The 24,198-nt window shown below is 44.6% G+C and overlaps 1 protein-coding gene across 1 annotated transcript in view; it reads left to right on the forward strand.

The window, feature by feature from the left end:
- Window positions 1-4,458: 4,458 nt before the first annotated feature.
- Window positions 4,459-24,198, forward strand: part of LOC140467937 (spliceosome RNA helicase DDX39B-like) — a 31,321-nt gene continuing 11,581 nt past the window's right edge. Inside the window, exons 1-4 of the mRNA XM_072564004.1 lie at window positions 4,459-4,587; window positions 5,497-5,589; window positions 13,582-13,765; window positions 23,522-23,640. Coding sequence (XP_072420105.1) covers window positions 4,495-4,587; window positions 5,497-5,589; window positions 13,582-13,765; window positions 23,522-23,640 — 489 coding nt within the window. The 5' untranslated portion in view covers window positions 4,459-4,494. The remainder of the gene's footprint in view (window positions 4,588-5,496; window positions 5,590-13,581; window positions 13,766-23,521; window positions 23,641-24,198) is intronic.

The raw sequence follows: 24,198 nt of genomic DNA on the forward strand, positions 1-24,198 counted from the left end.
TCTGAATTGCTCAGGAAATTTAAGATTCCAATGGGCATCTTCCCTATGTTTGGAACCATGCAAAAATGTTCCTTAAGTCTGAGGGTTCAGATACCAGGAAAATTTAGAAAACCCAGTTTAATTCCTGAATAACGATGAAGCTGAGCCCCAAACTTAAGCCAGACACCCCAACGACACCTGTAATGGACCTAACAGGAGTTCTCTGACCATCAAAGGATTTTGTTATTTCCTTGGCACCGATGTGTCCTTTGATAGCAGCTGTCAGTGTTTGGTTGTCCTACTGGCATTTTAAATCTCAGGCTACTACAATAGAGTGCTGTAAAAATCAGCATCGTTTTACTTCCTAATTATCCTGCCCAATCAGACAGCTATTTGATTTTCAGAATATCTGGCCCATGTGCTAACTTGTTTCAGTTGTTTACTTTGATTATTCACTGCAACATTGAAACAAGACTGCAGATGTTCCTGAACAGAACATGAGTCTATTTCACAAATAAGGGGAAAAGCCCAAGTATCCGTACTCAAAAGTTTTTGTATATCTATTTATATATGACAGATTTTGACACAAGCTGCAAGACAACATTTCGACCTATTTCCAACACCATACTTTTGCAGATAGTCCTCTTCCAAAGAAATTTCACACCTTAGCCCATCTCAATTTCTACTTTACTGACATGGTTTCTTTTTCCTGGCTGGCATGGATAGTTTTATGATTCTCCTCCCATGTCCACAACACCTTTAAAATTAAAACTAAAGAATAATTAGGATTTATATCCAAACTCTCTCTCTGCTGAGAAGCTTCACACACCAAACTTTGCCTCAGACGACTGGTTCCCTGAACTAGAAGCTTGATGCTGTTGTTCAGAAAAACTTCTGTTTTCACAACTAAACTGAATTCAAAGCTACTGCAATTAATCTTCTGTTTGGTTGTAAACTCAGCCGTATGAGCATTCATTCACACGCCTGGCATTTCTGTCTACCTTTCATTTAAAATCTGAATTCCAAACCATATAAACAGCCTACAGTTTAAACTGTGAGAAAGGAGTTGAAGCCTGGAGCAGATCAGCCCTGATCTTGTTTGTGGTGGAACAGGTTTCAGGAGACCAGTGGCCTGCTCCTGCAGCTGTTTCTGAAATTGTTAGAACTTGGTGCTTTGGTTAAACTAATCTACCTCTGTCTAGACTTGTCCTAACAATGTGGCATGGTTATTGCTTTTTTTTTGGGTGAAATGACCACTCCACAAATGATCTGTAATAAGTCTAGTTAGGACTTCCAATGAAAGCTCTAGATTAGATTCCCTGCAACGTGGAAACAGGCCCTTCAATCCAACCAGTCCCGACTGACCCTCCAAAAAGTAACCCACCCTGACCCCCTTCCTTCTGACTAATGCACCTAACACTATGGGCAATTTAGCACGGCCAGTTCACCTGACCCGTACATCTTTGGACTGTGGGAGGAAACTGGAGCACCCGGAGAAAACCCACACAGATACAGGGAGAATGTACAAACTCCACACAAGTCACCTGAGGCTGGAATTGAATCTGTGTCCCTGGTGCTGTAAGGCAGCAGTGCTAACCACTGAGCCACCGTGCCACCTCGGACCAGGTGATGGGACTGAACGTATTCCAACAAGGAGTAGATACTGCTAACACCATTGACAATCGCAGAAGAGAAAATTGGATTTGGAACGATATGTAATTGAGTTTAGGTGGACAGGTTTTGGAGAGTGCTCTTGTGAGACAGAAACACGTGCGGAGAGCATTTTGGCAAAGTAGCCTGTTTTACTGTGCTTTCTCTCAAATGAATCAGTGTCAATGTTTGTTTGAATGTTTTGTCTTCCAGTGTTTTATATCTGGATAGGGTAGAGATAGATGGCCAGACTGCCATAGATTGACTAATGAATTAAGAGCAGCAGGAGGTCATTTGGTTCTTCCAGTCTACTCCATTTAATAAGATCATGGCTGTTCCATTATAGATTCAATTCCATCTATCCCTATAACCTTTTCAGTCCCTTAATGGATAAATGTTTCTCATGCTGCCTTGGAAGTATTGTGACGTTGCCTCGTTCTCTCCTTGGAGAGGAGAGAGAAAAATTTTCTCCTCATCTACATCCCTTTGTAGACTTGTGCTCTTGACGGTGTACTTTTCTAATACCGTTGTGCCATCGGCAAATTTTGCAATATTGCATTAACTCCTTTGCCCAAGTTTGTCTATTATAAATCATTGAGGCTCCAGCACTAATCTACACAGTACACCACAGCAACGTGACTCATCCCCTCTGAGTTGTTTCGTCCTTCATCTCATCCGTTGCCTCAACAAAAGACTTTTCTTTCAGGCAATAAGACCCACAAGCGGTGCACGGTGTCTTGCTCACATGCTCCACGTGTCTGTCCTCAGCATACTGCAGTGCTTCTGTGAATCATAGCACAAACTGGAGGACCAACATCCCACTTTCAAACTAGGCAGTGCACAGCCTTCTGGGCTCAATATTGAGTTTAACACCTTCAAGTTGTAAATCTGTCACCCCTTCTCTCCCGTTCCCCTACCCCAGTGGACCTGTCTATTCTTTCAGTTTGGCAGTTAGACACACCATTGTTCTGCTCTTCTCACATTCCAATCATTTGATCTAATCTATCAATATCCTTTCTGCCCCAGCACTCCTCCCGCCTTCCCCCCCCCCCCCCCCCCCCCCCCCCCCAACCCTTTGCATAAATGCTGCCCCCTCCAGACTTCGCCTTTTCTCTGAAGAAGCATTGTCTAGATTTAACATTCGCTTGCTGTCTCTCCATGGATGCCACCTGAGTGTCCCTCTGTGATCTCCAGCATGACTTGTTTTCTTTCCATGGTACACTACTTGTTTGATGCTGGTGGGAAAACAGCCCATTATGCCCACTTTCTGCTTCATTTCAACTAATCAATCCTCTCACGCACTGTAAACATCTAAAATTTTTGTAGTAGTCTTTTGTGGCATTTATACTGGGTGATACGGTGACTCCGTGATTAGCACTGCTGCCTCAGTGCCAGGGAACTGGGTTTGGTTCCAGCCTCAGGAATGTGGAATTTGCACATTCACCCCGTATCTGTGTGGGTTTCCTATGGGTGCTCTGGTTTCCTCCCACAGTCCAAAGATGTGCAGATTAGGTGAACTGGGCGTGCTAAATTGCCCGTAGTGTTCAGGGATGTGTTGGTTAGGTGCATTTGTCTGGGGGAAATGTAGATTTGTAGGAGGAGGTGTCTGGGTGGGTTACTCTTTGGATGGTCAGTGTGGATTTGTTGGGCCAAATGGCCTGTTTGCACACTGCAGGGGTTCTATGATTATAAAATCTCTTCTGGAAGTCTAAGTGCAGCACAATGGCACCTTCCCTTGTATTCTCATTGTTTATTATTTCCTCAAAGAACTCTAGTAAATTGGCCAAATGTGTCATTTGTACCACATTATTGAACATTGCTGATTACTGTAAGATTTTGAGTGCCCTGAAATAACCTCATTTCTTTCCCTTTGATAGATGTTAAGCTAACCTGTCTATTGTCTCCCTCTTGAGTAAAGGATTCCAATCTGAAGGGGCCTTTATATAATCTAATGAATTTTGGGAAATTAAAACCAATACATCCCCGATCTCAGCAGTGACACCTTTTCGACACTTGGATGGAATCCATCACGGGCTTTGTCAGACTTCAGTTACAATAATTTTCTTCACACCCTTTCCCTGGTGAATGTAATTGTTCAAAATTCCTTGTTCCCTTTGAGATTCTGATTCATGGTCATTTGAGTTATTTGGATTCTCTACAGTGTGGAGAAAACACTCAAGCTGTTTAGTTCTGCCATTTCCATTTTCCCTTTACTTTCCATTATTAATTCCCCTGACACACTAGGAACAATGCTGTGTATATTTTTCTAAATAGTTCCTATTACTGTGATAATTCTAACTGATCTTCTCTAATTTCTCCCTCCTAATCTTCATTATTTATAACTTATCTGATATTCAGATCTGCTATTCATTATAATGTACTTTCTCTTCCCATTTAATACAATGTTTAATTTCCTTTGCCATGGAAGTTGCATCCTTAGTTTCTGTTACTGGAATAAGTACTCTCTGAACGTTCTAAAATAAGTCCATATGTCTGTCACTGTATCTCTACTCATCTATTCTTTAACTTTCCAAGTTCACTTTAGCCAACTGTCTTCATGCTCCCATAGTTTCCCTCCTTTAAATTTAAACACTTGGCTTAGGTGCACAGTTGTTCAAATCAATATAAAATTCAATAATTTCCTGATCACTTCAACTAAGGGGTATCTTTTCTACAAGGTCATTAATTCATCTTATCTCATTGCACACTATCAGGTCTTGTATAGCCTGCTCTCTGAGTTGCTTGGAGGACTTGCTGCTAGTGAAATGGCTCTAACCCCAGTATGTGTGGTGTGGTACGGTACATAACTGAATGCATCCTCTCTCCACAGTTCAACATGAATGCATTCCTCAGGCCATTCTCGGGATGGACATCCTCTGTCAGGCCAAATCTGGAATGGGGAAGACTGCTGTATTTGTTCTTGCTACTCTGCAGCAGTTGGAAGCTGTAGATGGACAGGTAATCTATCAGGATAGACTGTCATAGTGTAGTGAACATGTACTGTAACAAAACAGTCGCATCACCTAGCACCAATGATATTGCCCACAGACACTGATTTTAGCTGTTTATGTTCAAATTGATAAAACACATCTGTCATAAATTCAGTGGAAGCTGCTTCCATTAGCCCTGAGCCCAGTTCACCCACTGGAATTTGACTGGATCTGTTCTATGCAAAGCGCTTTCATTGCACGGTTTGTTGCCTGACATAAATTAGCAGAATCGGTTTCCATTCGTGTCTTGTGTTTCACTGTAGCCTTGTGGAATGTGGGCATCCCTTCCAAGGCCAGCATGACTTGCCTGCTGTGAATTGTCCTTGAACTGAACAGCTTAGTCAGCGAGTTCACAGGTTAGGTCTGGAATGTTGCTATGGGTTTGGAATTGCGTGTAGGCAAGGCTGGATTGGGAGGCAAATATTTCTTGACCAGGTGGATTTTGAGCAACAATTGATAATAGTCGTCTATTGTCCATACTTTTGGTTTTGAATTTACATTCCAGCAGCTCCCATGGTGGGATTTGAAGCTGCCTCCGGAGTAGTAACCTGGGCCACTTCAATATCAAAGCTACTGTCTCTCCAGATTTGTTAAATGTAAGACTGTAAGTGGTTTACTGACTATGTGCAGGGTCCCTATGTTTAATGATGAAATATGATTCTGCGCTGCCAGCGTGGTGATGTTCAGACGGTTGGTCCTATTCCTCATAATCCCACTGAAGATGTGTGGATAGCTGCCAAGAATTTGGCACGAGATGCCAATCCACTTTGCTGGCTGAAGTTTCTTGAAATGTTTTGAGCTCAGATGTGAGCGATATAATCCAGGCAATTCATTGTAGCTGCACATCTCATCTGTGCTCCTCTTCCTTTTCAATCAGGTATCTGTTCTTGTCATGTGTCATACAAGAGAGCTGGCTTTCCAAATCAGTAAAGAATATGAGAGGTTCTCAAAGTATATGCCAAACATCAAGGTAAGTGCCCATGAGTGTCTTGTATCTGTGTTTTCAGTCTCATATATGAATGGCTGGTCTTTGGATCTTTTAAAACTAATGAACCTCAAACTGCCAAAATCAGTAAGATTGATGTGAAGCCAGCCAGCTCCAGTGGTCAACGCATCCCCTACAGAGAGTGTCAGCAGCATCGTTAACAAGACTCAGTAGTTAGACACTGTAGACTCGCAGTGCCAGGGACCCGGGTTTGATTCCAGCCTTGGGCGACTGTCCGTGTGGAGTTTGCACATTCTCCCCATGTCTGTGTGGGTTTCCTCCAGGTGCTTTGGTCTCCTCCCACAATCCAGAGATGTGCAAGTTAAGTGAATTGGCCACGCTACATTGCCCATAGTGTTCAGGGATGTGTAGGTTAGGTGCGTTAGTCACGGGAAATGTCATGTAATAGAGTAGGGGAATGGGTCCGAGTGGGATACTCTTCAGCGGGTTGATATGGACCTTTTGGGCCAAATGGCCTGTTTCCACACAGGGAATCTATTCTTTAAACCTCTAGAACCCATTGCAATCTCATGTACTGGAACAAGGCAATAATAACAAAGGATTACTAAAAATTACTAAAATGTGCAAAGGTAAATTATGACTGAAACGAGTGCAAAACATAAAAGTGAATAGTAAATGCTTCTATAAATGTATGCAAGGGAAGAGTGGCTGAAGTGAATGTTGATTCCATGGGAAGTTGGTGAACATATAAATGACAGAATCATTAAGTCAAAACTTGGCTTCTGTTTTTATGGTGGAGGGCACTAGTACCATCCCAATAATAACCAATAATATAGTTTATAGAAATGGAAGACCAACATTGTATTCTCCAGATTACTTCCAGTGCCATGCCTTAAAATAGGAAGATGCACATGTGGCAAAAGGGCTGGCATAGGAAGGAGGGCTTCTGATTTTCTGATCACTGGGACAGTTAGTGGGCGAGGTGGAACCTGTACAGCATTTATACGTTGTACCTGAATCCGAATGAGGTCGAGTATCCTTGCTGGGAGGCTTGTTTGTGCTGTTGGGAGGTCTTTATCTAATTTGGTGAGGGGGTGTGGCACAGTTAGGTATGAACATGGTAAGTCACATGGGAGAGCCAAAATTGTATCTAATGCCAGGAGCATGATTGAGAAAGTGGGTAAACTTAGCATTGATCAGCTCGTGGGAGTGTAATATTGTTGTAATCACCAGAGACTTAGCTGAAGGAAGGGCAGGACTCGCAGCTTTGTATCCAGCATATAGAAGTTTCGGGTGTGATGGGTGACATTGCACTACTGATAAAAGAAATCATAACTACAATCTTATCCCTCCATTCCTTGCCTATATCTGTCAATATGCCTCTTAAAGGAGGAGATTGCAGAGCCATTGGCCTTGATTTTTATGTCCTCATTGTCTACAGGAATAGTGACAGAAGACTGGAGGATAGCAAATGTGGTTCCCTTGTTCAAGAAGGGGAGTAGGGATAACCCTAGTAACTATAGGCCAGTGAGTCTCACTTCTGTTGTGGGCAAAGTCTTAGAGAGAATTGTAAGGGATAGGATTTATGAACATCTGGATAGGAATAATGTGATCAAGGATAGTCAGCATGGTTTTGTGAAGGGCAGGTCGTGCCTCACAAACCTTATTGAATTCTTTGAGAAGGTGACTAAGGAGGTGGACGAGGGTAAAGCGGTAGATGTGGTATATATGGATTTTAGCAAGGCGTTTGATAAGGTTCCCCATGGTAGGCTACTGCAAAAAATACGGAGGTATGGCATTGAGGGTGCATTAGAGGTTTGGATTAGGAATTGGCTGGCTGGAAGAAGGCAGAGGGTAGTAGTTGATGGTAAAGGTTCATCTTGGAGCGCAGTTACGAGCGGTGTTCCACAAGGATCTGTTTTGGGGCCATTGCTGTTTGTCATTTTTATAAATGACCTGGAGGAGGGGCTAGAAGGTTGGGTGAGCAAGTTTGAGGATGATACGAAAGTCGGTGGAGTTGTTGACAGTGAGGAAGTATGTATCAGGTTACAGCAGGATATAGATAAGCTGCAGAGCTGGGCAGAAAGGTGGCAAATGGAGTTCAATGTGGGTAAGTGTGAGGTGATTCACTTTGGTAAGAGTAACAAAAAGATGGGGTACTGGGCTAATGGTCGGATACTTGGTAGTGTGGATGAGCAGAGGGATCTTGGTGTCCTTGTACACAGATCTCTGAAAGTTGCCACCCAGGTAAATAGTGCTGTGAAGAAGGCATATGGCGTACTGGCTTTTATTGGTAGAGGAATTGAGTTCCAGAGTCCTGAGGTCATGTTGCAGTTGTATAAGACTCTGGTGCGGCCGCATCTCGAGTATTGTGTGAAGTTTTGGTCGCCATACTATAGGAAGGATGTGGAGGCACTGGAACGAGTGCAGAGGTGGTTTACCAGGATGTTGCCTGGTATGGTAGGAAGATCGTATGAGGAAAGGCCGAGGCACTTGGCGCTGTTCTCATTGGAGAAAAGAAGGTTTAGGGGTGACTTGATAGAGGTGTACAAGATGATTAGGGGTTTAGATAGGGTTGACCATGAGAACCTTTTTCCACGTATGGAGTCAGCTATTATGAGGGAGCATAGCTTTAAATTAAGGGGTGGTAGGTTTAGGACAGATGTTAGGGGTAGATTCTTTACTCAGCGAGTCGTGAGTTCATGGAATGCCCTGCCAGTAGCAGTGGTGGACTCTCCCTCTTTATGGGCATTTAAACGGGCATTGGATAGGCATATGGAGGATAGTGGGCTAGTGTAGGTTAGGTGGGCTTGGATCGGCGCAACATCGAGGGCCGAAGGGCCTGTACTGCGCTGTATTTTTCTATGTTCTATGTAAACTTTGCTATTTTTATCTGCTTCATCCACCACCTATGCATTCCAAAAAAATTTTGCTTCTCACATATTCTTTAAACTTATACTCTTTACCTTGAACCTGTGTCCTGATAATTGAGATTTCTACCCTAGGAAAAAAGACTCCCAACTATCCATGCCTCTCATAGTTTTCTAAATTTTAATCAGGTTGCCTCATATCTTTCATTCAAGTGAAAACCAACAAAGTTTGTTCAGTCTCTCCACATAGTTAACCTCCTGGTAAACTGTTTCTGTACATTGTGCAAAGCCTGTACATTCTCCTTATAGTGTGGTGACCAAGACTGTGCACAATGTTCCAAACGTGGTCTCAAGTTCTACACAGCTGCAGCATTCCCATTGTTTGTACTCTGTGTTTGACTGATTAAGGCAAGCATGCTATGTGCCTTTTTGACCACCCTGTCCACTGTGTTACCACTTTCAGGGAACTATGGACCAGTACATCCAGCTCTCTCTCTCCTGATGCTGCTTGTGGTGCTGCCATGATCTGTGTACTTCACTTCTGCGTCAGATCTTCCACAATGCATCACCTCACCTTTGTCTATATTAAGCTCAATCAACCATTTCCCCACTAACATCTCCAGCCTATCAGTACCCTGCTGGATCCTCTGGCTGTCTTTCTTACTGTCCACAGCTCCTCCAAATCATACATATTACGACTGTAGGGGTCCCACTACTGATCCTGGCAGAATACTGCTGGTCGTGGATCTCCAGTAAGGAAAATGCCCTTCCACCACTACTCCACCACAGTCTCCTGTGACTAAGCCAGTTCTTTATCCATTTTACCAGCTCAATGTGGATCCTATGTAACCTCACCTTTTGAATTAGCATGCCATGGGTGACCTTGTCAAAGGCTTTGCTCAGGTCCATACAGATAACATCTGCTCTGCCCTCATTATTCATCTTTGTCACTTCCTTCAAACACTCAATCAAGTTTGAGACATGATTTTCCCCACACAAAGCCATGCTGCCTATCGTTAACAAGTCCATATTTTTCCAAATGAGTAAATCATATCCCTAAGGATCTTCTCCAATAATTTCCCTACCACTGACTTAATTCTCACCAGGGTATCCTTTCCTGGATTATCCCATTGCTCCTCTTAAACAAAGGAACAATGTTGGCTATTGTCCAGTCCTCTGGGACCTCTCCTGTGACTAAACAGGATACAAAGATTTCATGCAGGGCTCCAGCAATTTCCTCACTGTATCTCAGTATTCTGGAATAGATCCCATGCGATCCTGGAGACATGTCTACCTTAGTGCTTTTCAAAGCACCAAACACCACTTTTTTATATTGACATACATACGAGCATTAATCAGAAATAGCCAGCATAAATTTGTTGGTGGATGATCCTGTCTGACTAATTTCAATTATTGGAAAAGGTGACTAAATATATTGAGGGTAGTGCAATTGACATGGATTAAATGCACTTCAGTAAGGCCTTTGACAAGTTCCCACTTGGAAGGCTGGTCCAAAACGATAAAAGCCTGCAGGGATCTGAAGCAAGTTTGTAAAATGTATCCTAAATTGGCCTGCAGATCGGAGGCAAACGGTGATGATGGAGGGATGTTTTTATTATTAATCAACAATGTGATATTGGGACACTTGCTGTGTGTTAGGGGGATTTATGATTTTGGTGTACATACGGAAGGAATGATGACTCAGTTTGCAAATACTCAAATTGGTGTTGATCGGGAGGAGGATGGGCTCAGGTTACTGCCTGACTTTGAGCAGCTCATAAATTGGGCAGAGCAATGGCAGGTGGAATTTAACCCTGGTCAGTGTGAACTTATCTCTACTTAACTTGACACAGTCCTGTGCCCCTTGGTCCAGGAACTTCCCATATACATTCGGGATACACCCACGCCTTCCACTACCTTCAATGACTTTTGTTTCCCCGGCTCCCTATGTTTTAACTTCACCATGGCCATCCAGTCCCTGTACATGTCCATCCACCATGACGACAGCCTCCAAGCCCTCCATTTTATCCCCTCTCGTCGTCCCCACCAGTACCCTTTCACCAACACTTTCAATTGGCTGAACTGGTCCTCACACTCAACAATTTGTCCTTCGAATCTCCCACTTCCTTCAAACCAAAGACGTTGCCATGGGCCCCAGCTGTACTCTTTGGGTACATGGAGCAGTCCATCTTCGGCTGTTACATCGGCAGTACTCCCCACCTTTGCCTCGTGCTCCCACAAGGAAGTTGAATAGTTCATTAACTTCATGAACACCTTCCAACATGACCTCAAGTTCACCTGGACCATCTCGGACACCTCCCTCCCCTTCCTGGACCTCTCCGTCGCCGTTTCTGGCGACCGACCCAACATGGACATCTACTTCAAGCCAACTGACTTCCACAGCTATCTGGGCAACCCACCCCTCCTGTTTAAAAAAAAACGCCATCCATTACTCCCAATTTTTCCACCTCCCACGATGGCCTGTTCCACCCCAGAGCATCCCAGATGGCTTCCTACTTCATGGACTGCAATTTCCCTCCAGTGTGGTGAACAATGCCCTCCTGTGCATCTACCCTTGCACCCCACCCCTCCAACTGCAACAAGGAGAGACCCACTCCCACCTCCTTCGGTCTCACCTTCCACTGCTCCAACCTCCAGCTTCAACACGTCATCTTCTGCCACCTACAGTCAGACCCTGCCACCAGAGATATCTCCCTCCCCACCCCTTTCAGCATTCCACAGAGACCATTCCCTCTGCGACTCCCTCGTTAAATCCATGTGCCCCCACCAACCCAGCTTCCACACCCAGCACCGTCCCTTGCCACCGCAAGAGATGTCAAATTTGCGCCCACACGCCGCCACCTCTCCCAACTCCGCCTCCACCACCTCGATGGGACACCAACCTGTGGAATGTTAGATAGAACATCTCCGGGACACCCGCACCGTAAAACACAACCACCGCCCTGTGGCCGAACACTTCAAGTCCCCCCCTCTCCAGCAAAAATCTGCCAAGGAGACGTGCTGTTCACCGCTTGCTTCCATTAGAAGGGTATGACTGCACTGGAGAGGGTGCAGAGGAGATTTGCCAGGATGTTGCCTTAGATGGGAATTCTCAGTTATGCCAGTTTTACTCAGACCTGAGGAGGCTCAGGAGTTCTCTGATTTGAGGTCTGCAAAATTGAGAGGCATCAAGGGGATAGATTGTGACAATCATACTCTGATGGCAGACATGTCTAAAACCAGAGGGTACGTAGTTCATGGTGAGAGGTAAGTGCTTTAGAGAGAGTGTGAGGTAAATAATCTTTCACCTGGGACGGTAGAGAGATCCAGTGAAAGGGTGATGGAGGCATGTACTGTTGCAACCTTTAGGTGGTGTCTGGATGAGCATTTAAAATGCCAGGAAATGGTAGCCTATGGGCAGAGTACAGGAAAATAGGAAGAGTGTAGTTTGGTGTTTGTTGCTTGTCATAAACCTGGTGGACTGTACGGCCTGTGTCACTCACTGATCATCACCTCTATGGAACATGTACTGTGAAAACTATTGGGATTGAAGGCAGGCAGGGCCTGATGGTCTAAATCATAGAGTCTTTAATGAAATCACTGCAGAAATATTGGATCCATGGGTTCTAATATTTCTAAATTCCCTGGATGCAGGAAAGATTCCAATGGATTGGAAAAATGCAAATATAATGGCCTTATTCAAAGTGGGGGGGGGGGGGTGGGGAGAGCAGAAGAGACTGAACGTAGGAAACTATAGACCCAAGACCTGACTGGTGAGGCAGAAAAACTTAGCATGGTGGGAATGTGGCACTGGGATATTAGTTATTCCAGAAACATGGCTGAGGGAGGGGCAGCTCGCTGTTCTGTGGTATAGATGGTACAGGAAGAATAGAAAGGGAGGAGAGAGAGCGAGGGGGGGACAAAATTATGGTTGTATTTAAGGTATTCCTGAGGGATAGTCCAATGAAGTTATATGGTTGGAACTGAGAAATAAGGGGAAGATCACTTTGATGGGATCGTACTATTGCCCCCAATAACATGTAATTGGGGGCAATAGTACGATCCCATCAAAGTGTAACTGGGGGCAAATATGTAGGGAGAGCTCAGATATCAAAGATCAAAGTCCAAACCAAAGAGATGTGAATAGGAAGTTACTTTCCTCTGTTTTTTTCTGGATTTGGCGATACAGGTGTTGGACTGGGGTGGACAAAGTTAAAAATGATACAACCCCAGGTTATAGCCCAACAAGTTTATTTGGAAGCACTAGCTTTCGGAACACTGCTCCTTCAGGTGGTTGTGGGGGATAAGATTGGGTTGTGGGATTCTCAACTTTTTTGTCTCGAGTTTTGTCACTGATGTTATACAGCTGATTGCAGCAATCCTCAGATTAGTAGCTGGTCAGTTGGACTGAGGTCCTAGCTTTATTTGAAATTCTGTTTTCAAAAGTCTTGGAGTGTGTCCTCTCTTCTCCACCATGCCCCCCCCCTCCCCTGCAGATTATAGTCTGTACAAAAATCCACCACTCCTTGAAATTAGGCAGACTGGCCTATAGATGGCAGACATACTCTTCCTTTTTTTTTGCAACATGGGTGTAATGTTTGCGACCTTCCAGTACACCGACTCAACTCCCACGTCAAAGCACGATTAAAGATTGTGATTGGTGCATCAGCTAGCTAGGATGCATTTTATCTGGACCAATATCCCTGCAACTAGATTGTTACTGTCACTGGCAGAATCCTCATTCCGACAGATGTAAGCTCAATATTTCCAGTCTTACACTGACTCCAAGCAAGGTATATTTAGCCTTTGATCAGCCGTGTATTTTTGGTGTGCCTTTGTACAAATTCCCCAAATAACCCCTATTGATACATGCTGAATATTTATTCAATACTGGTATCCTCTGGTTCAGTTTATTCCTTTTCATCTACTTGATTGCGATATGTTGATGCAGTTGCTGTTACTACTTGGTTTAAATTATCTTCAAAGTAAAGAAAGAGATGTTAAGTCATGTTGACAACAAGTTTGTAACCCTTCAGTTCACCCTGAGCAGCAGGTTCACCTCTCCCTGTTCCATCCCCAAGGTGTGTCCTTTCACAGGTAGTCCTCTGAATGCACCCACGTTGTGTTTTTTTTTTGTTTTAAACAGGCAGCTGTATTCTTTGGCGGCTTGTCAATCAAAAAGGACGAAGACATCCTGAAGAAGAATTGCCCTCATATTGTTGTGGGAACTCCGGGGCGGATCCAGGCCCTTACACGTAACAAGTCACTCAATCTAAAATACGTCAAACACTTTGTCTTAGATGAGTGTGACAAGATGCTGGAGCAGCTTGGTTAGTGGACTGTTTCTCGACTAGATTTCTTTTAAGTGGTAGGATATTCCTTTTAATGAGTGTTTAAGACTGACTTTCTGGGTCTGTCCTCAGATTCTAACTGGGGACCAGGTTTGGCTAATTTAACGTCCATGGTTGCAAATCACTTAAGGACAGAACAGAGCATTGCAGTTTGTAATGGAGTCCTACACGGAGACAGGCCCTTTAGCCCATACTGGTCGATGCTGACCAAAACGTCCACCATGCTAACCCCATTTCCCTGCACTTGGCCCATACCCTTCTCATCCTTTCCTATCGATGTATGTGTCCAAATGCCTTTTAGATGTTCATGTACCCGCCTCAACCTCTTCCGCTGGCAGCTCATTCCATATGCGTACTACCCTCTGTGTAAAAGCATTGCCCCTCAGGTTCCCTTTTATTCTTTCCCCTCTCACCTTAAACTGATGCCGTCTAGTCCTCAATTCCCCAACCCTGGGAAAAAGCTCGAGTGCATTCACCCTACCCAGGCCTCTCATGATCTTATACACTTCTAGAAGATCTCCCCCCCCCAACTTAATCTCAAACACTGTAAAGAGAAATGTCCTAGCTTGTCCAACCTCTCCCTATAACTCCGATCATTGAATCTTGGCAACATCCTTGTAAAATTTCTTCTGTCCTCTTTTCAGTTTAATAACAATCTTCCTCTACCAAGGTGACCAAAATAGAACACAATAGTCCCAAGTGTGGCCTCACCAACGTACTGTCTAACTGCAACCTAACCTCCCAACTTCTATACTCAGTGCCCTGACTGATGAAGGCCAGTGTGCCAAAAGCTGCCTTCACTGTCCTGTCTACCTGGGACTCCACTTTTAGAGAACTGTGCACCTGAACTCCAAGGTCCCTCTGTTCCACTCCACTCCTTAAGGCCCCACCATTCACCATGAAACTCCTCCCTTGGTTTGACTTTCCAAAGTGCAAGCCCTCACACTTGCCTATATTAAACTCCATTTGCCATTTCTCAGGCCACTTCCCCAGCTGATCAAGGTCCTGCTGCAGTTTCTGATAACCTTCCTCATTGCCTATGATACCGCCCACCCAAGTGTCATCAAACTTACTAATCATGCTTTGTACATTCTCATCCAAATCATTGATATAGATAACAAACAGCAATGGGCCCAGCACCGACCCCATAAGCACTCCCCCAGTCACAGGCCTCCAGTCCCACAGCATCCTTCCATTGTCACGCTCTGCTTCCTACCATCAAATTGATTGTGTATCCAATCTGCCAGCTCCCACTGGATTCCATGTGATCTAACCTTCCAAAGCAGCCTACCATGTGGAATCTTATCAAAGGCCTGACTGAAATCCATAGAGACTACATCCACCACCCTGCCCTCGTCAACCTTCCTGGTCACTTCGTCAGAGAACTCGAACAAATTTGTGAGGCATGATCTCCCACCACGAAGCCATGCTGACTACTCCTAGTCAAACCCTGTCTTTCCAAATGCATGCATATCTTATCCCTCAGAATCATCGCGAGTGACTTACCCACCACAGATGTTAGGCTTATTGGTCTATAGTTCCCAGGTTCCCTTGAATAAGGACACAACACTTGCTACCCTCCAGTCTTCTGGGACCTCACCAGTGGCTACTAATGCAGAAATATCAGTCAGGACCCCCACAATTTCTTCTCTGGCCTCCTTCCGTGTTCTTGGAAATATCTGGTCAGGACCAGGTAATTTATCCACCTTCATACATTCTGATACATCCAACACCACCTCTACTGTGATATGGGCTGTCCACAAGATATCACTATTAACTTTCCCAAGTGTTCATGTCTTTCTCCATGCTAAACACAGGAGAAATATTGATTAAGAACCTCACCCATCTCCTGTGGTTCCACACGTACATGACCACTTTGGTCCTTGAGGGGTCCTATTCTCCAATTATCTTTTTTCTCTGTAATATACTTTGGATTCACCCTAATCTTCTCAGCCAAGGCTATCTCCTGCCCCCTTTTCACCCTCCTGATTTCTTTCTTCAGTAAACTCCTGTATCCCATGATACCTCCAGGGATTCCTTTGATCCCAGCTGTCTGTACATGAACCATACCACCTTTTTTCTGATCAAAGCCTCAATATCACTTGTCATCCAGGGTTCCCTATTCCTGCCAGACTTGCCCTTCACCCTCACAGGAACATATCGACCTTGACTGCACCTACCTCACTTTTAAAGACCTCCCACTTGCCAGAGGTCCCTTTTTCCTGCAAACAAACTATTCCAAACAGCCCCCTCCAAACTCTTGTCTAATGCCACCAACATTTGCCTTGCCCAAGTTTAGGACTTGAACCCATGGACCAGTTTTGTCGCCCTCCATTTCTGTTTTAAACGGAATAGAAGTATGGTCACTGGTCCTAAAGTACTCTCTCACTGTCACCTCAGTCACCTGTCCTGCCCTATTTCCCAAGAGTGGGCTGGGTTTTGTCCCCTTCCCAAGTAGGACCCTCTATGTACTGCTTGAGGAAACTTTCCTGAACAGACTTCACCAATTCCACCCCCTCTAAGCCCAATACTGTCACGATTCCCCTCCTTATTTCCAAGCTCCACCCACTCGCCCTCCCTGGGTGATCCCTCGGTTATTTCTTCTGATTACTGCTGCGATACTTGCCTTAATCAAAAATGCTGCTACTCCTTCCACCACTTCTGTCCTGGCTAAAGCACATTAAGCTGCCAGTCCTGTCTCTCCCTCAGCCATGTTTCTGTAAAGGCTATACTATCCAAGTCCCACATGCCTATCCACACCCTGAGTTCATCAGCCTTACCTCTTGCATTGAAATGTAAATGCATTATATCACCGTAATCATGAGTTTTGCTTTAGTTCCTGGATTGGGTGAATGAATTGCCATTCCTCTGCAGCTATGGTTGGCCTGGTTACCTTGGGTGACAGAGATGCTGGAATATCAGGGAAGGTTCCTTATCCCTCTTCACAGACTAATCCCTTTCATTCCCTCCTCTTCCCTTGTGGTTGAATGTACAACCATCTGAAGTGAGATCCATGATCACAAACAGTTTGCAAACCAACTACTCTCCTAATTGGACCTAGCTGCACTATATTTGAGAGCTGGAACTCCAGATGTTGTAGCCAGTGGTGCTCAGCCAGTATGTTATAGACAAAAGATCGGTCCCTTCTCACTCCATTACACAAGCTCGATTAATGAAAGGATGTAAACCAGGCAAATAGGGAAAGAAAGATGAAAGAATGGACAAAATAAAATCGGAAGGACAACAAAAAAACCTCATAATCTATTCAAGCAGAATCAACATGGCTTCATGAAAGGAAAATTATTTCCTAGAATTATTTGGAGGTGGTATTAACCAGAGTGGATAGAGGCAAATCAGTAGGTAGCTTGTATTTGTGTTATGGACGAAGTGCCCTCTTCCAGATCATTTATATATATTACAAACAACAGTGGCCCCAACACGGACCCCTGTGGAACACCACTGAGCACCCTTCTCCATTTCAAGAAACTCCCTTCAACTACTACTGTCTCCTGTTGCTCAACCAGTTCTTTATCCACCGCGCTAGAACACCTTGCACACCATGTGACTTCACTTTCTCCATTAGTCTACAATGGGGAACTTTATCAAATGCCTTACTGAAGTCTGTGTATATGACATCAAATGCCCTTCCTTCATCTATCAACTTGGTCACTTCCTCAAAGAGCTCTATTAAGTTGGTAAGGTACGATCTCCCCTGCACAAAACCATGTTGCCTATCACTGATAAGCTCATTCTTTTCTAAATATAAATAGATCCTATCCACTAGTTAGTAAATCTATTCATTATGACAGTGATTGAGATGGATTGGGGAATGAGATTGAGAGTTTGGTAGGTGAGCTATTGTAAACATGCTGTAAAAACATTCTCAATTAATGTACATTTCCTTCAAGAATGAACTAGTGCAGGCATACAAATTTAGCTCTGGCAGTTGAGGGTAGTGTTAGTCTAAGTGAAGCTTGGTATTCGAAAACCAATCTAGCTCGTTTTGTTATAACTCACATTTTGTCAATGCAGGTTCACTGTAATAGTATTGACAAATCGGGGATGTTGTTTCTACAGCATGAATGTTTAAAATGTGTGTTGGTTGTAATATTATTACAGTGCCAACACTTTTTAACCGCTTGTTTCTAAAGCGCAATTTTTCCATAAACGGGTTGCACAGGAATGCAACCATCGTATGAGAAGAACTGACTGCAAGGGATTTTACGAGGTGGCCAAAATATTGTTGAAGTGGGAGAAAATCAGATTAAAGTAAACTGGCAAGAAACAGGAAAAATTTTGTTATCTGTTTTTTAAGTATATAGAAAAAGAGGAAAGTCTGAGAAGTTGACCAGTATGTATCAGTCCTCACAGCGAATATATAGAGGATTGTGGGGTGACAAATCTTTAAGATTGAGGGAGTAAAAGCAAATAATATTGAAGTAGTGGAAGCATGGAAAAATTCTTCATGAGATTAATAGCTGCCACCTCCTGGACCTGACTCCCAAGATATTGAATGCATTGGCTTTGAGCTTCCAGAATTCCTGGGATTCCAAAAGTGTGCCTGTGGTTTGGAAGCTAACACAAGCAGCATTGCTATTTGAGCAAATGGAATTGGATGCCAGTTAGCTTGGAGCTGATAGTCTGAAAATTGCTGTAACCTGTTACTGCCGCCATAGTAACAAATCTCATGAGACAAATCAATGTGGGGTGATGAAAAAGGAATTAGTTTGACAAAACCATTTGATTTTTGTTTTGAGAAGGAAACTAGCAATGTAGGGAAAAGAGTAGCATATTTGGATTTTCAGAAAATGAACTGATGCCACTTCAGGTGGTTGTACATCTTGGGGGGGGGGGGGAGTAATGCATTAATTAGCACGGATTGAGAACTGATGAATAAGCAGAAAGAATCGATGGATGATTTTCCGATGGTAGTGGTGATTATTGATTATAAATAAGGATTTAGTTTGGGGGTAGGAATCAGTAAGGATAATGCAGTGTGTGTTCCTGGTGCCTCCAACAATCTCTACTGGACCCATAATCTTTCAGTAATGGGTGAAGAAATCCAGCTTGATGACAGGTTCACAATAAAGAACATAACAGCACGGAGTTTTGAAGGAAGCTGACCTCTAAGTAGTGAGGAGGAGGTAGAGAAGATTGTCTGTAGACAGATTATAGGAACCTGCTGGACAGGTAGGGTTATGATCGTTAATTTCAATTAACATGTACTGGGTAAGAGGTAGAGTGTGAGATGAGGAGGGGGCAAAATTCCTACAATGTGAGAACTTTCCGGAACAGTTCATTTCTACTGGCACTGGGGGCTAGCACATGAGGTAGGCCAAGTGGCAAACGTTGGAGTAAGGGAGCATTTGTAAAATTGGGATTATTGTGCCATGTAAATGGGAGGCTTGCTGGCACAGTGGTTAGCACTACAGCCTCACCGTGCCAAAGACCCAGGTTCAATTCTAGTCTTGGGTGACTGTCTTGCTTTTCCACTGTGTGGGTTTCTGCCAGTTGCTCTAGTTTCCTGCCACCTTCCAAAGATGTTCAGGTTAGGTGGATTGGCCATGCTGAGGATAGCCCGTATTGACCAGGATTGTGTCGGCTCAGTGAATTAAGTCATGGTTGATGCAGGGTTATGGGGTTAGGCTGGGGGAGAGCGTTTGGGTGCACACTTGATGGGCCAAATGGTCTCTTTCTGCATTGTAAATTCTGTCTGGCCATCTGACCAATTAGTCTGTCATAGATTCCTTGCATTATGCAAACAGGCCATTTGGCCCAACAAGTCCACACTGACCCTCTGAAGTGTATCCCTCCCAAACCCATTCCCCTACCCCATTACTCTACATTTACCCCTGACTAATGCAACCTGCACATCTTTGGGCTGTGGGAGGAAACCAGAGCACCCAGAGGAAACCCACACAGGCACAGGGAGAATGTGCAAACTCCACACAGTATATCATCCTCTAACCAAACACCTCAAATTCAACCACCCAGGCAATCCCTGTATCATCCGCAAATTCATCGGCATCCTGCACATTCTCATGCAAATCACTTATGAACATTGTGAACAATCCACCCACTTCAGTCACAAAAAGCCTTCTATGCTCTCTCCCTCTTATCACAAGGCTAACTTTGGAATCAACTTGACAAGTAACCCTAGATCCCATGAGTTTTAACCTTTTATTATTTTCCCATGTGGGACCTTGTTAAGGGCCTTGCTGAAATCCTTACAAACTTTAACTACCCTCACCTCATCTGTGCAGTTGGTCACCTCCCTGAAAAATATTACCAGATTTGTTAAATGTGCCCCCCAGCCCCTGACAAAACCACACTGACTCTTCCTGATCAAACCCTACCTCTCCAAATGGATTTGAATTGTTTTCTTCATTATTTTCTGCAATAGTATCCCAACTATTAAATGTCAGACTCATCGGTCTATAGTGCCTTGACTGATTACTGGAGCCCTTTTAAAGTGGAACCACATTAGCTGTCCTCCAGTCCTCTGGCACTTCAGTGTGGTCAGAGGCATTTGAAACGTTTGGGTCAGGGCCCCTGTAATTTACTGGCCCATCTCCCACTGCCTGCAATACAACTCAACCAGATTTGGCAAACTGTCCACTTTTCAGTCTGCCAAACCCTCGCAGACCACCTTTGCTGCTTGTATCAATCTGCCCAAGGACTTCACAGTCCTCCTTGACTTGATACTTGCAGTTTCCATCTCCCAAATAAAGGCAGGTGTGAAATACTCATTTAACACTTTATCAGTGTCCTCCGGCTTCATGCACATATTGCCCCTCAGTCTGAGTGGGCCCTGCTCTTTCCCTGGTTATTCTCTTTCCCTTGATATATTTGGAGTGTACCTTGGTTTCTCCCTAATCTTGCCCACTTGCGTTTTTTTTCACACCCCCTCTGCTTTCTGAATTGCTTTCCTGAGATCATCCCCCTGGCCTTTCCATATTTCTCTGCAGCCTTTCTCCCATTATGTTTCCTTTCAGTCCAGCCCTGAATATTCCTGACCATCCATGGTTCTCAGAGTTCATTGCTCCTACATTTCACCCTAAACGGTACCTGTTGGGTCTGCATCCCCACCTCACGCCGTGTACCTTTTGGAGCACCTCCCACTGCTCTCCTCTCAACTTACCCTCCAGTGACTGCTGCCAGTCTATTTTAGCCCTGATCCTGCCTTATTTTAATAAAATCTGCCTTACCCCAGTCTCAAACCCTTTACAGATTATCTTTCTCTTTTCATAACTTAAAACGCTCACTCATTCCCCCACCCCCCACCCCCCCCGCGCAAAACCTCAAACACTTGTAGGGCCATCTGCACATTGGCATAAAAAGCTCCCCTACGTACATTTCCAAGGAATATGTTCCTCTTTAAACCCTTTATACTATGGTACTGATGCTGGAGTAGTTGAAATCCCTTAATAGAGATACACTTGTTATTTTTGCATGCCTTAGTGAATTGACTACATATCTGCTGACTAGGTGTCTATAATACACTCCTAACAGTGTGACTGCCCCCTTATTCCCAAGTTCCATACATGGCGCCTCATTTGCTGAACCTTCGAAGGTATCATGCCTCCTTAAGTGCACTGACTGGCTCCCGAACTAATAATGCAACACCACCTCCATCTTTGCACCCTCCCCTATCCTTCATGAAGGTCCTATGCCCTGGGATGTTAAGTTGTCCCTCCTCTGAGCATCACAATTTCATGACATTCCACACCCTTAACTCCTCTATGAAGCCTCTAATACTCCTGGCATTAAATTAGAGGCCATGAAGTTTTGCTGCACTCCGTTAAGACCTCACATGGCTGAACTCGTTCTGCCTTTGTTCCTTTTCCAAGTGGTGCTGTGTCGCTATTGATCTAATGCAGTGTCCCCTGCTACTGACATATCAACCTAATGCAGTATTCCCTGCCCCTGCTGAACCGGCTTAGCGCCTTGTATCAGAACTAACAATGATGTTCAGGTGCAGACCATCCGACTTAGAGAGCTCCCACCTTCACTGGAAATAGTCCCAATGAAATCTCAAACCCTCCCTCCCATGCCAATTCTTGAGCCAAGCATTCTTCCATATCCTCTAATGTCTGTGCTCACTAGCACGTGAGACCAGCGGTAATGCTGACATTATCTTTGAGGTCTTGCTCACTGTGCTACCTAGCTCCCTGAATTCTTGATGCAAGATACTCATCCCTCATTCTGCCTGTATCAATGGTGCCAATTTGTACCAAACCCTCTGTCTCACACCTCTCCCTGTTTGGGATGTCCTGCAGCTGTTCGGTGACATTCCTGACCCCAGCACGAGAGAGGCAAACCATCCAGGACTTCAGTCTGCAGCTGTAGAGACACATTTCTGGTTTCTTTTTTCTCCTGTCCTGCCTGAAACCTGACTCTGACTTGCACTCCAATCAGAAGGGGAGCAGCAGCTTCCAGAACAGAAAGCTGATGTGTGAGCAGGAGCACAGGGGACTCTGCCTGCTCCTCATTGACTGCCTGGTGATTTCTCCCCCCCCCCCCCCCCCCCCCCCTTCTTGCTTTCCTTCAGTGCCTTCAGCTGTGGTATGACCATTCTGAATGTGCTATCCACAGATTTCTCCGCCTCGCAATTGTGCCGCTGTGTCTGCAGCCGCTGCTCAACTTCTGAAACCCAGCGCTCATGTTTGTGCTGTGTGCCCTCCTTTTATATTTTGAGCTTGCACTTCCAAACTTCAGTGAAAAGGCGGCCAGGTGGTCCAACCTGTCATAGAGATGTACAGCACGGAAGCAGACCCTTCAGTCCAACTCGTCCCTGCAGTATTGGAGGCTGAGGGATGGATTAGAGGTTTATAACATCATGGATAGGATAAATAGACTCCCCCCTGGGGTGGGGGAGTCCAGAACTAGAGGGTATAGGCTTAGGTTGAGAGGGGAAAGATATAAAAGAGACCTCAGGGGCAACTTATTCACACACACAGGGTGGTACATGGAATGAGCTGCCAGAGGAAGTGGTGGAGGCTGGTACAATTGCACCATTTAAGAGGCATTTGGATGGGTATATGAATAGGAAGAGTTTGGGACTGGTGGGACTAGATTGGGTTGGGATATCTGGTCAGTATGGACGGGTTGGACCGAAGGGTCTGTTTCCATGCTGTACATCTGTGACTCTGTATGTAGCTTGGCTGAAAAAGGTAAGTAAATAAGTGGTCTGAAATAATCAGGGGTCTCTGGATATGCTCGCTAAGGTTCCTCTGATCTTCAGTGTGTCAGCGTTTTGCACACAGATCATAATTGAAATCTAAAGGAGCTTCATTTCCACATCTTGCCCCACTCCTGCTGCCAGCACCCCCTTGTCTTAAGATTGATGATGAGGGTTTGAAGGAATATGGGTTTAATGCAAGTGAATAGAGTTAAAGTTCAGACTGACCTTGATTAAACTGAATGACCACAAAGAAAGCTAGCAGAATGACAATAGCTATTTAGTTCAGTTCCTGATCTCAGACAGGCCCACACTGTAGGTGACCACTTAAGTGAAGGCACTGCGACCAGCAGAAACACTGAAACATCATTCACCCTGGAGTATTTCATGCAGCCTTATTCAACTCCATTTGACATTAACTTGCAAGTTTATGTGGAATAACCTCTGGTATTGATATCTGGACTAGCTGAAAAAGCACTGATATTGCTTTGGTGTCTAGCATACTGGCGCAGCCAGCAGCTGGTGTGACCGGCTTTGTTCTGGTTTCTTTACAGATATGCGCAGGGATGTCCAGGATATTTTCCGCTTGACTCCTCATGAAAAGCAGGTTATGATGTTCAGCGCCACCTTAAGCAAGGAGATCCGTCCCGTCTGCCGCAAGTTCATGCAGGATGTAATTATTCATCTTTCTTACCACTCCCCCACCAGTTTTTGATGAGCCACCATCAAGGGTGCTTGCATTCCTAAGAGTGAAGCATACCCCAGTCTGGAATGGAATGGAACGGCACCCTGCTCCTCCTTGAAGCTCATCACCACACAGTTGTAACCTTTGCAAGATGCAGTTTTCACCAGCTAGTTGTGGTTAGTGCAGTTTAGACCACAGAACCATAGGTAGTGACAACTCTTACCCCAATCCCAGCTCCAGAGATCCTCACGATAAATCAGACCAGAAGCACGAGCTTGCAGTCGACTCGATCCCATTCGGGTCAGTATTAATAATGAGTGCAGTTAGATTCCGAACCAACCCACAGAGCTACAGTAAAGCCAGACCTCCCACAACTTTCGAAAGCAGTTAGTCGCGTTTTCCGGAAGATCAACGGTTTCGGGTGTAGGCAGGCAAGGCAGTCCCGTTAGCCCACTTCTGATAAAGATCTGCATTCTGCTGCCTCTGTTGCGTTCCCTAAAACGCGGTCTAGCTGAGAATTGAGCATTATAGCATAGCACAGCACAT

This window comes from Chiloscyllium punctatum, chromosome 46 (genome assembly GCF_047496795.1).
Source record: "Chiloscyllium punctatum isolate Juve2018m chromosome 46, sChiPun1.3, whole genome shotgun sequence".
Taxonomy (NCBI): Eukaryota; Metazoa; Chordata; class Chondrichthyes; order Orectolobiformes; family Hemiscylliidae; genus Chiloscyllium; species Chiloscyllium punctatum.